Genomic DNA, 13,699 nt, shown 5'->3' with positions numbered 1-13,699 from the left:
TCCTTTGAAACATTGTGTTTTTTCTCCTAGCTTCTTTGCAAGGTAATAAACAGTTTGTATCCTAAGGGGAAAGAGCCCATCCGGAATGTAACAGAATCAAAGATGCCTTTCAAGCAGATGGAGCTGATTTCCCAGTTCTTGAGAGCGGCTGAAGCATATGGAGTGAGAACCACAGACATCTTTCAGACTGTGGATCTGTGGGAAGGTAAGAAGTAAAACAGTAATTATTATTTTAAATGATCTGATAATCAAAATACACCTTGAATTGTTCAAGCGTGTTTTCAAGATAGGTTCTGAGACTTGGAGTAATGATAATACAAAATCATAATGCAACAACTGTTTGATTTACATTTTAAGTGCAGACATTTAAGAGACAAACCAATAGGAGAAAACGCAGATTTCCATTTGGATCAGAATATTGACGCTAATGCAAGAACTGACAAGGCACTGAAAGGATCTTTACCCCTCACTGCAGCAGCCTCTTCAGTTGCTTCAGAGTTGTTGATGTGCTTGTGACTTATATATTGCAAACACAGCTACAAATGGCACAGCATTGTAAAGCACGAAAAAAGTGTGGGGTCATCCCAAAAGTGGTACAAAGAGATAAAGGAGAAGTGAGTGAAATGAGATAATGGTTTGTAGAATGATACCAGAAAAAGGTAGTAGGTGGCAGCGGCGTCTCCCCCGCTTAGGCAGAGGAGTGTCGCCCCACTCCTCTTAGAGCAGTTCAAAAAGAAAAAAGAAAATGATAACACAATATTATTTTCATTTCATTTTTCTGTACCAGCTCTGTAGGTGCAGGGCAGGATTGGGCTATCCAGAGCAAGGGGATGAGTGGTGGGCAGTCTCTAAGGGCGCATGACGGTTTGGCCAGCTGGCCAAACCGTCATGCGCACTTAGCATGTTCTCCACCCAGCTGTATTGCACAGCCTGGATAGAGAACATGCACAGGATCCAAGCCCCTGTCTGAGTGCTGAACCATGGCGCTCAGACCAATCATGACGCTGCTGTCATGCTTGTGACTGCACTGTTGTGATTGACTAGGGTAGTCTGGGAGCCTGTGTGCATCCTGCTTGATAGTAACCATGTTTTGCCTTTCACTTACACAGCTCCTTGCCCATAGGGCTACCGAGGGCCTGGCTTAGGGGTGACCTACAGGTAGGAAAAGGGGAGTTTTAAGGCTTGGAAAGTAGTTTTAAATGCCAAGTCAAAGTTGCAGTAAACTGCACAGGCAGCCACCTGTAGTGGCAGGAGCGGCGGCGCCATAGGCAGTGGCAGTACCCATGTATGTGCTTTTTTTTATTTCTCTACCCCCGCCACTCTTGTTCGGTAGCAGCTACCACTGGTAGGTGTGAGAGCGTTATGTGGAATTCTCATCAGCAAAGGTCCAAAAGAAGTGTTAACAATAGTGCTTAATTTCTAAAGAAATAAGTGCAAGAGCAAAAAGATGATCTTAGAAACTAGACAAAGGTGCTGCCTAATTCTGTGGTTATCAAATACGAAGTCTGCCTACCCTGAATTCTACTTCATGCTTCTTTCTTCCACCACCTTATACTTCATGTCTGTTTATTTCACTTTTGCAGGTTTTTTTTCAACCCTGCTTGCTTCTTTTGCCACTGCTATAGATTTTCTCCCCCCACTTGTCACCCCTTTTCTGTCTTCCTTGGGGTCAAAATCTAATACTAAATAAGTGCAGGGCCTCAGAAATTAATGCCTGTGCCCACCAACTACAACCAGCTGCACAAATTAAGCACAGTATAAACCACAGACAGCGAGAACAGGCAGGCAAAGGAGTCAGCATAGCTCCTTTACTTCTATAGGATCAAGAGCCTGTGCATCCATTGCTCATGTTGTTATAGATTTGTATGATATGCTGGGTACCAAAAACATGAATACAAGGTTCAGTTATTCACCTCGATCATCCCCTGAAGACTGAGTGGGTACTACTAGCGACTTAATGCCTGTACGAATAGAAAATATCTGAAGTGTCCATACAGTAATTGGTCTCCAATTCCAGCCGCATGCTACCAGAACAATGACTCCTAAATATCATACTACAAAATTATTATAGCAAGGATATTGACAACAAAAACATTGTGAAGGTAATTATATTGAAGTAAGTATAGATTTCCTATACCTACCTCCACATTTATATAGATTAACAATACATATATGATATGGGCTTTGGCAATATATATCTGGAGGGTATGTAGTATTGCAGCACATCTAGAAAAGGACACAATTCTGATAGTGTAGTCAGCTGGTGCACACGAAGCATGATAAAAGGATTGTAATCAAAGGTCTTGGGCCCTCTTTATTAGTGGGCCAATACATTTCAATATGTGTGGTAGCTCCTACTACCACACATATCGGATTCATGGGTTTTGCATTAAAAAACATCCGCAGATACATTTCAGCAGGTCAAACCTACCAGTATTTATTGTGGAAAAATGTTAGCTAAATCCCAGAGAATGAGTATTCTGGTGTGGTAAGCACCAAAATTTGCATCTCATCCCCCAAAACTTGTGATAAGGAATAATTATCACACCCAGTGAATACAAAGCAATAATTATTGTATATGATTATGGCCACATCACAATGAGAGCCCTTGTTTCTGTACGAAGCCTCTCTGCACAACTGAGAAGGCATCTAAGGGGTGGCAAATAAAACAAATATTGATAAATGCATTAGGTTTTGCCTATGTGATTAACAGCGGTTGCCGGCACGGATCAGAGGTAGGGGAGTGGGGGGGGGGGCGAGGACACAGGGGGAAACGGGTATAAAAAAAACAAATAAAAATGTACCTTCTTGCCGCTTTCTCACTGCGTCCCTCCCCCGTAGTCCTTCCTCGCTCAGCCTCAACCGGAAGCACACCCAGGGTTGCAGACAGCCAATCACAACGCTACCTTAGCAGCATTGTGATTGGTCTGAGAGCCGTGTTTCGACACTTAGATGCTGACAGGAGGCCTGGCAGCCTGCATGGAGAACATGTGAAGTGCCGTCCAAGCAGTCATTGCGCACCTAGGAGGGTGCTGCCTACCACTCTTCCCCTGCCCCTCATGCAAAGCTGAGAAAGTAGGAGAAAATAAAATGATAATAACGCAAGTTATTATAATTTTATTTTCTGTTTGTTTCACTGCAAAAAAGCAGTGGGGCGATGCTCCTCTGCCTTAGCGTAGGAGTCGCCACTGGTGATTAATATTCATGATTTATTTTCCTCTTATATGATTTAGCTTGATGAGTAGTTGAGCAATTTAAGTGACTGAAACTCCATAAAAGCGTTATGACTTATTTATTGAGAAAGGCAATAAATTGTGCATTAACTGGTGATAATATAAGGCGGGGAGATTCGCTAAATGGCAGCGGACAAAGAAAAAAACATTCAGCGGCCAAGAACGTTTGATATGCAAGCCATACTCAAGCAAGCTTATGAACTTAACTTACAAAGAGCTGAAATGCTCTCACCTCAGCTTAAGAAGTGAAGTGGAAAAAAAGAGTAAAGAATATAAGACATACAGTTGCAGGAGTCAATCTAAACTTGTTCCAAGGGGGAGCACTCTTACTTAGAGGACGGGCAATAGGTATTGATTCCTAGGAGAAACCAGGTGGTTTCAGGTTTCCAGGGACTGTAAAGAGACACAAATGCATGCTATGCTATTTGTGAATTTGCTCGTGCATTGATCCTGATTATATTCTATAATGTCATGCTTTGTTAAACCTGCTTTTTACTCAAATGCCTGCACAGTCACACCAAGAAAACCTACAAGTGCACTGACAAAATACATCATCTAACCTACGAGTTTCGTATCAGCACGTCAACCAAGCACATATCAAGAATAGAAGCCATATTTGTTAAAGACAAAACACAATATTGCACATGTGGGTCAACAAACACACATGGAAAGAACCGACGAGATAACTCTTCTGCCCTTACTTTAACCTTAACTAGACAAAGTTTGGTGCAAACTGGTCACTAAAGTCAAATGTATGTACCACCAAAAATGCGTTTACCTAGGAAGCGATATGTCAGTTGTAGCTAGAGGCATGAATACAGATATTTGCATAACACAACTCTGTGGGCAATGCACACACGGCTGAGTTTGTATGTTTGGTGCGACCTTCAGGCCTGAAGTGATTGGGGGAATTCAGTGGTGCTGCACACAACTCATATTTACAATGCTATGGAATGGTAACCTTTTTACAGTGCCACATACAAGATGTAACAAGCATTGGCATAGCCAATAGGTCACGCCTTTGGGACCTTATAAGTGTTTAGCCACGCAACAGTTGATGTTGTTGCACCAAGGATATTGTGCTGCATAACTAAATACTTAGAAGGTCCCAAAAGCGAGACCTTTTGGCTATGCCAATGCTTGTTTTTTTTATGCTAGTGAAGTGCAGAGTTGACTACAAGCGCTGACAAAGCCCAAGGGTCAGCCAATGCCACTTTTCTGGAGCCTACATTTTTCAGATGCTTTTGTCTCTGTCCATTAGGCATCTTGCATATTGTCATATAGTCCCTCATGTATTTCAATGAGGCAGAAAGACACATCCAACAGAAAAGTAGTGATACAAAAATAATGCAAGGTGTGATTGACAAAGTCGCAAGCCAATGGGGGAAGGTCCCAAAGCAAAATAAGTTGAAGGTTAAAGGAGGCTTACCCAAAGCCCATATATCGTCCGCCGCGGTCCGTGCAGGTAACAGTGATGGGGCTGAGGGGCCGCGTGGGGGGGATTTCAAGGGACGATGCCCTGGGAAAATGATTTCATTTTCTCTCTGCATCGTCCCTCAAAATCCCCTCCCCCGATGGCTGTTACCTGCACGGACCACGGCTGTATCTTGTACAGTACAATAAGAACTGAAGGCTGCTATACACGTAAAAAACGGATAGGTAACAAAATGTTCATATGGTGACATACATTGCTTTAGGAGTAATGCAATGGTATTTTGGTAATCTTTGAGTTCTTTCATGTTTTTTTCACTCATTCGATGTAAACATTAACAAAGCTTTATTTTTTCAAACAAGGTTAGTCACATTTTCAACCTCATTTTGAGGGCCAACTTAGCATTAAATAAGATGCAGCGGCCTATTTCAAATCACGGACTACACACAAATTGCGCTTGCATCCGGCCTTTTTGTCCACAGGAGTTCTTCCAATTTAAACCTGGAGGCATTTTCCTGGGGCAAAACAATACAGAAATGGGGATACTGTGCATGAACACTAGACTACGTGTCTCGTGTATTGATTCCTGCTCTTATAGACTTTTTTAATAAATAATTAAATGGCAATAAAAATATGTTAATTATATATATATATATATATATATATATATATATATATATATATATATATGTATATATATATATATATATATATATATATATATGTATGTATTATGCTGCTTTCCGTTAATTATTGAACACTTCTGTTTTAAAGTGCGCTTTCAGAGAGAGAATGTGACCTGCGTCTTTAAATCACGTGGCCATTTCAAAAACGCATTTTTCCCGTGACCAAGGCTCAATGGAGTTGAAACATGTTGGGATTTGCAGTACCTGTGCGCTCTTTCTCTGTGTGGAATAAAGCGCTTGAAACCTCTTTCAGCAGGCGTCGGTGTGCCTCTTTTCAGCAGAGAAATTGGTAATTGCTGGATTTATTAATGGGTGGCTCCATCCCCATTTAGACCGAGCCGCCCTGCCAGGGTCTCATGGCTCGTGTTTGAAGGAGCAAGTTGTGGCTGGATGTATGTATGTATGTGTATATATATATATATATTTTTTTGTATATATATATATATATATATATATATATATGTATGTATGTATGTATATGTCCCACGTTAGGGCCCAGGACAGAACGCTAAGCTCAAATGTAGGACCCAAGCTGGGAAGGAAAAAAACAGTTTATTTTTATAATAACAGTCTGCTATTTGAGTCCTAGCATATCAGATTTAATTTTTATGTAGCGACAGGGAAATATGATTAGGCTATCATAAGTCAAAGTAAGTGCATGAGAGGGCCTCATTAAAGAAGAAAGAAGAAAGGTCTGTGTGCCTGATTCATATAGAATACTCATACATCTGCAGCTATACGTGCTGATCTAGGAACTCACACACATTCCTGCACCAGTCACGGCTTTCCAAACACACTAGTGGAAATAAGTGGCATTTGTAACTTCCCAATGCGGAGCTGTACTCACAGTAGGACACCTGTTAGGGAAAGCAGCTCACTGTGCAAATGCACCATGTGTTTCTTTATTTTCTTCTAAATGTGTGAGAGTAAATCTCCTACCATTTCCAGAAATAATCATAGGCTTACACCAGTGCTTAATTTGCAAAAAACGGAAGTGCCTGGGCCCTCATCAGGATGCCACTGCAGCCACCTATTGCCCTTGTTAGTGCTACCAATGACAGCCAAACCAGCTGCTACCCATCTCACTCCTACAAGTGTGACAATTCAGACTCTTCCAGGCCCCCAAAGCTATAAGATTAGCATGGGCAGCAGGTATTAGTCATATTTAATCTATATTGAATTAGTAAACAGCTGTTGTTGTGCTCACTCTAAATAAGACAAACAACCCACTATGTAGCGGACTGTCGTAAGTACTGGTTCTGCTAATTAAGAGCCAAAACCGAGCACCAGAAACCACTGGCTCAAATTAAGCACGGGTTTACACCCATAAAAGGCTTTGTGAATTGAACCCTAAAGAGAGTGTATTTCTGCTTTTGATGGGAACTAAAGAAACAGAGAGAATAGATGGCAGTGGCAATAGGCCAGGCACATTTGTTTCAGAACCAATGCACCAGACGAAAAAATTATGCAATAGGCGTTCTAAGTACCCTTGCAAGGTTGGTGTTTGCCAGTCACTTGTAACCAGTCATACGTTTGTGGAGTGGGGCATTTTTATTTTATGTGTGTTTGCGGTATATAGTGTGAGGTAGGCATTGAGCATCCAGTTTCAACAGCATTCAAATATAAATGGCACGCAAACAGCTGTCAATGACGCACTGAAAAACAGGAACACGGATATGACGTCAAGATGACGCACACTAGCAGGCAATGCAGCGACCATTCAATAAACAGTGCATTTGGAGACAGTAAAGAAATGATGATTAATATCAAGGGAACTAATCGAAAAAAAGTATGACATTCTTAGAAATAAGACAAAAGTTTTAAAAATGACAGCCGTTCAAAGTGTGAAACTGAAAGATGGTCTACACGGACTGTGCTTTAGTGCATACATGTTCAGACTCATTCGCTCCAACCCGATGTGTAATCTGTGATGCATACTAAATCGCTCTGCAGTGTGATAACTGCGTCTTCAGACCTGCATCTTTAGGGCTCCGACATTAATATATTTGTATGACCAGATTGTCACAAACTATATCTCAATGCTCTGCCCCATCTGGGGGCCAGCCGGGTGTAATTTACTTACTTTAAACATTTAACTGTTTTTGATTCATTTCACAATAAAAATGTTGGTGAGAACTGAACTCAATCCCCCGGTGCACGCTTCCTATTAGAGTATATTCTGGGCTCATGTTTTTCTGCCCTTCACATGTTCCACCAGCTCCATGACACGTTCACAGGATAGAAAACCACATGGCCAGTCACAACAGCCGTGAGGCAGATACAAAACCATTATTCACGGAATGAATGATACTGAGGAAAAAAACATTTGCTAACGCCGAACTCCAACGACCTGAAAAAGGTCACGGCGGACGATACAGTGACCCTTGGCATGAAGGCAAATTCCAGACAGTGCAAAGAAACAGACAGATGGTAAAAATTCGGGACACAGATTCAAGTAAAAAATGGCAGTTTTGTGTACTTCTGGGTAGGTTAAACAAAGCAGAAGCAAGTAAAAGTCAAAGCAGCTTCATTTTCTATGGTCCGTTTATAACAAAATACTGTTGAGATTTTTTTTTAAAACTAGCAAATGTGTGCACTATCAGAATCTAACAGACAGAGTAGAGAGAGAATGTGAAATGAGTGTGGGGGAGGGGGGTCAGCAAACGTCCCCTCGGTGCTACTTGCTCAGTCCCTGCTTCCACCAGAGTTCAAAGGGCTTAGGCTTGAGGAGTAGCATCACTGTCTTGTACCAGAGAAAGGCCAGATTGCAGCGTGGTAAACAATAAGCAAGCATTGGTAAAAGCCAATAGGTATGATGGGTGCACTGGAGTGCTGGCAGCAGCAATAAACAAGCGGGCGTGAAATAAAATAATAAAAAAAAAACACGAGTGTTGACAGCGGGATGTGCGCACGCACGTGTGCGCGTTCTAGCAAGCTGGTCGGCAGCAAAGTAGCGCTTTTTGAAGAGCTACTAAATGTCTCTCCGAGCAGCGCATGCACGCTGACTCAGCGAGACCTAACAAGCTGGTCGCCAGCAAAGTAGTGCTTTTTGAAGAGCTACTAAATGTCTCTCCGACAGCGAATGCACGCTGACTCAGCGAGACCTAAAAAGACAGCATGTACGGGACGCATTAAGCACACTGTAGTGGAAACAGCAGTTTGCTACAGGCAGTCTTTAAGTTCATGTGGGAAGGTGTTACTTATACACCAGCAATTGAAGGCACAGATAAATAAATAAGAAATACACGGGCAATCAGAGGGACTCATGAAATGATCGGGGAGTAGGTACACACTGGAGACAAGGGGCATGTAATGTGTATGGCAAACAGGAGTTCAAAATCAATTATTCGGCATGACAACCTCTGCAAACACCTGAAGCTTTCTCTAACCACACCTAAAAACTGGGACTCATAATGTCTACTGATATGTTTGAGGGAAGGAGTAGGAATTTTAATAGCAGGACACGCAATATGTCAAAAAGCAATATCCGAAAGATAAAGCATAGTCTGAATAGGAATCCCACGAAGCTCTCGGGTGTTAAGTGTGAATAACGAACGGCTCACCAGGAGGAAAAGTTGGTATAATTCACTACTGACTCTGGAATCTGGGGATCACGGTTCGATCCCCGGCACCGGCGGCAGATTAGCCCGGCACCATGTGACTCTGGGCAACAGCTTGCTTAATCTTCCCGATGGCCCCCAGCGCCTAGAGACCCTTACGAGTGATTGTGCGCTTTACAAATGTGGATTATAAACTCTCAAAGTATACTGTTTAAAAAGTAGCACACCAAATTCAGAACTGCAGGGAACGTATAAGCAAACATGTAGTGTCACAAGGTAGAATATGGGTCTCAGCAGTGAAAACCAAATGTCACGATATACACAGCTCTCTGCAGCCCACAAGTTCAAGCGACTCGGGAGGGAGCATTCCTTTTATAGTAGTCACTGAACAATGGCAGGCTCAGAGATTAGAGCTACCACAAATGAACGAAGCCGGTTAGCAGACTGCATAGTTAACCGAGCACGTTCACGCCTAATCAATTTTTGCATTTATATGAATTGTTTCCACAACGAAAGTTGGATCACAAGTCTTAGAAATGTATGTGAGAAGCATTCTGTGAATAACCCCATCCCTCACTCATTTTGCAACTGTCTACCTCAAATGTATTTTATTGTCACAAGCGTGTGCCAGAATTATTTGAAACAATACAAACTTTAGCACCTTCATAAAACAAAGGACCAGTGGTGGCTGCCATGTACCAATGGTGGCGCGGTGGGAGGGCAAAAAAAATAAAACACTTACCCTGAAATGTGACATCCTCCTCCACCGGTCGTCTCCCTTCCAGGCAGGCTCCAACGCGGGACCAGGAAACTGCTCTCACTTATCCTGTCGAGTCTTTCAGCATGAGAGACGCATCAGGATTGGAGACAGCGCCTCTCTCAGCAACCCTAAGAGCACTAGAGGCCTGCGCTTTCGCTAACTGAGCAGTTTAAGACAGCGGGGTTAGAACTTTAAAATGTGCATGTCTGGCTGGCCGTCCCAAGACGGCGGGCCAAAGCAAAAGGCGCATTTTTAAGTGCACTGTCACCGCTCCCTGCTGCTGCCACATGGCCCCCGACACGCTCGTCTGGTCCAGGATGGGTTGGTTGCTCAAAAATAAAATGGTAATAAATGATTTTTATTACCATTTTTTTTTTCATACTGGCCTTTGGGGCAACATTCCTCCACTCAAACGAAGGAGCTGCCTCTGCAAAGGACATAATTTTGGAAAATTACCAGAGAGGTTACTTAACCTCCCTTTACATTTTTTTTTACAACTTTTTCATTTTGAGTCAGTCAGTCAGTTCTACCTATTATAATGTGAAATGGTGTATATTGCGAGCAAGATAAAAAAAAACATAGCAGTAGGATTTAAAGATATTCCTATAAGAAATGTTGACATTGATTGATGTACCATAGTGCTTTTCAATCTTCATCCTAATAAATATAGCTTTTGTGAACCTTGACTTGTTAGTCATGATCCAAACATTCCAAGTGAGACCCGAATAAGTCTGTTGAAAAAAAATCCAAACACTGTGTTATAACTTAATCTTTTTCTTATAACAAAGCCAATATATTAAATTAAGAATATATCTTAAGAGTGGTGGCCAAAAAGCCAAAGAGTGCAGTGTTAGTATGTATATTGTTCACATTTTGATAAAACATAATGGTGATATTGACATTTTGAATTTCAGGCTCTGCAATGATGTTCAGTTATCCATTTGAAAGTATATATAGCTAAATCCTTTAGCAAATCACTCTGGTTTTAGAAGTTACTTTTGAAGTGGCTGAGAAAGCTTCAGTCCTCTGTTTTGACACAATCTTATATCCCCACAACTCCGTTGGCTCTCTGTCGCAACTCATATGTGTCTGCCACACAGTTTAGACGCCACTGCTCATTTTCTCTAAATTGCTATCCCTAATGCTATCTACAGATGCCATTGGCATCGTAGTGTCAATGCCAGGTAAGCAATTTAAAAAGAGGCCCAATCACAGAGTTTGCTCCTTGCCTAAATCTATTATAGACCTGGAATAAGTCATAACACTTGATGGACCATCACGCAAGCACTCGTCACCAGCAGGCAGGACTGAAGGAATACATTCTAAGTAGAAATCACCACACGCGAGAATACAGACAATACATAACCCAGCGGCTAGACTCTTCTTCTACCTCCCCAGACTAGCCCACATCACACCCCACCTCAAGAAGGTACACTGGTTCCCAATCCAAAAGAGGTGCCAGTTCAAGATGTTGATCCACGTACACAACGCCCCGAACACCCAGCATACATCAACAAACGCATGACCTTCCACCAACTGACCAGACACCTATGATCCGCCTCCTTCTTCCTAGCAGACAACCCCCAAATCCACCAAAACAACAGCGGAGGATGCTCCTTTTTACATCTGGCGGCAAATGCCTGGAATGACCTTCCCCTACACCACAACACCACCTCATCGCTCCACCAATTTAGGAAAGGACTCAAGATCTGGCTGTTTGAATGAACAGATCACCATGAGCAGCTATCTACTCCAGTACTTTGAGACCCTCACATGCAATTTGCCACACTTTACAAATCCACTTTATTGATTGATTGATTGATAACGTATGCTTGCATAATGTATGTGTGATCCACAAACCTAAATCACATATAAATGGCTGTATTCTACATATGTGCAGAGTATGCAACTCTTTTGTTAACAAAACATGCATAGCGCTGAACTTACATTGCTCAGTGGCACTCCTGTTGGATGGGAAAAAAGCAATGACAATTAGATGTACACCTTCATCATCGTCGTGTGAGTATTTGCAAACATCTTCCATCGTGTTTCCCACACCTATCTGACCTTCCAATGAAGTGATTCAGATGTAAGGATGCAAAAACGTTGGTGTAGTGAACAAAAGTGTTTTATTGTCATATGGTGCACAAAGGCTTAAGATGCGCATGCTCATAAAAAGTCAATATTGCTAAAAATATATATAGTATAGCAAGCATTGGCTAAAGCAATAGTTTGGGCTTTATATTAGGAGAAGTGCTTCATAATATTTGGGAGGTTTTGCTTGTGTTGCCCCCGGAGTTCCTAGAATGCTTGTAGGGAAGCATCATCTTAGCCTACAGCGACCTGGAAGCTGGGAGTAAGACCATTTTTCTGAACAAACTACATTAGCAGTGCTAAGCCATGTGCTCAAAGAACAGTATTTTGAAAAGAATCAAAAGATGAGATTTGCATTGTAGATGGCAAACTTAAAAAGCATATACAGCAAAATAATTTGATAAAAAACTATAAATTCAGCAACTTATGTAAGAGTGGTTAATGAATAGCACTGTCTACTTAACAATCTCAGGCATCCTCACTGCAAGAATGTCCTAAAAAAAAGCCAAAAAGCCTTAACGTGTTATGGTATTTGCACAGTAAATGCAGAGCACACACTGGCTGTAGACAAATGAAAGGACTACTCGAACCCCATCTCCAAACCCTAAAGGATACACAAATGGCACAATGTAATCATCTGTGTATTACCATGGCCGTGATTGGCCAGCCCAACCAAACAATTGACACATGAAAATCCCATGAAAAGCAATGACTAAAGTAGACCCGCAACCCCTTATTGTAATTTTGATGACATGAGATCTTCCAGTGAGCTAAAGCTGTTTATGCCAGGCCTAATAAAAATGCCATAAAACCATCAAGGCATACACTAGTATATACACCCATTTTCTAACAAGTATACAAGTGTAAGTCATTAATATTATGAAGACCATACTAATTCGCAGGTGCATTTTATCAAGTTAGTATACACATACCATAGCCAGAAATGGGTGTACATGCACAAAACACTTAGAAGTATGACCATGAATAGATGCAAATAATGCATATGGTAGCTCATTTATTTTCCATTACAATTGTAAATAGGACCTAAGATGTTGGGTGCACTCTGCTGATGAACTCTGAACACACGACTGACAGCCAGTAACTAGAAAGCAATAACATGTATAATCTTATTCAAAACATATATCTGGATACTTTGAAAGTAAGTCATTGCCTCTTTGTTAACCTTTTAATTTTTTTATGATAAATGCCAGCTAAGGGAAAACCACACCACAAATCCTTGAAAAGTAGATGTCATGATATTTCTATTTCCGTTGTGGTAGTAGGAATTAAAATAAGACTCTGCAATTCAACAGTACATTAAGAACGGCTTTAGGGATTGTCAAGTGTTCTCACTAAAATACAGTTTTTTACAAAATGCTATTTCGTTCCATTGTGTGAGGATCACGTGGAAGGTGTATGTTTTGCTGTTTCCCAAGCTAAGTGACAGCACTTTCCACTAGATTGGTGAAGGAATCCATAGTTTCTGTACTCTTGTCTGTGTGGTGCGCACAGCAGGACACTGATGTGGGGTATTAATTTGCTCAAACATTAACTCTGAGATGCAGGCAGGAATCTGTTCCCTTTTCATCCCAATCCAAAGTGTAGAGTCAAACACACAGCAGGCATGTTTGTGACAAAGGTAAGGGACATAATGAACCCCTCTGTTGATTGGAGTTCAAATCTTTCTCAGTTTCACATGGTTGTCATTTGCTTAGACGATTCCCAAGCTATAGCTAGGCAAGGATTAAAATGTTTAAGGCACATTATTAGGAAATTGATCAAAATATGGATTTTCATTTTTTTCTCTGTGGCTATTTACATATTATTATTTATTATAAAATGAACTTTGAGAGAATTGGGTTTCTGGCGAATCGAGACCATTGTAATCTTGGGAGATGTAAGAGGATCATATCGGTTGAAAGAGAAATGATGTT

General features: G+C 41.4%; 1 protein-coding gene across 1 annotated transcript in view; it reads left to right on the top strand.

The window, feature by feature from the left end:
* Positions 1-13,699, top strand: part of TAGLN3 (transgelin 3) — a 126,010-nt gene that overhangs the window by 94,449 nt on the left and 17,862 nt on the right. The window contains 1 exon segment of the mRNA XM_078657707.1: positions 31-205. Coding sequence (XP_078513833.1) covers positions 31-205 — 175 coding nt within the window.

This window comes from Lissotriton helveticus, chromosome 8 (assembly GCF_964261635.1).
Source record: "Lissotriton helveticus chromosome 8, aLisHel1.1, whole genome shotgun sequence".
Classification (NCBI taxonomy): domain Eukaryota; kingdom Metazoa; phylum Chordata; class Amphibia; order Caudata; family Salamandridae; genus Lissotriton; species Lissotriton helveticus.
Note: the sequence above shows the minus strand (reverse complement) of the source record. Positions and strands in the feature narration are given on the sequence as shown.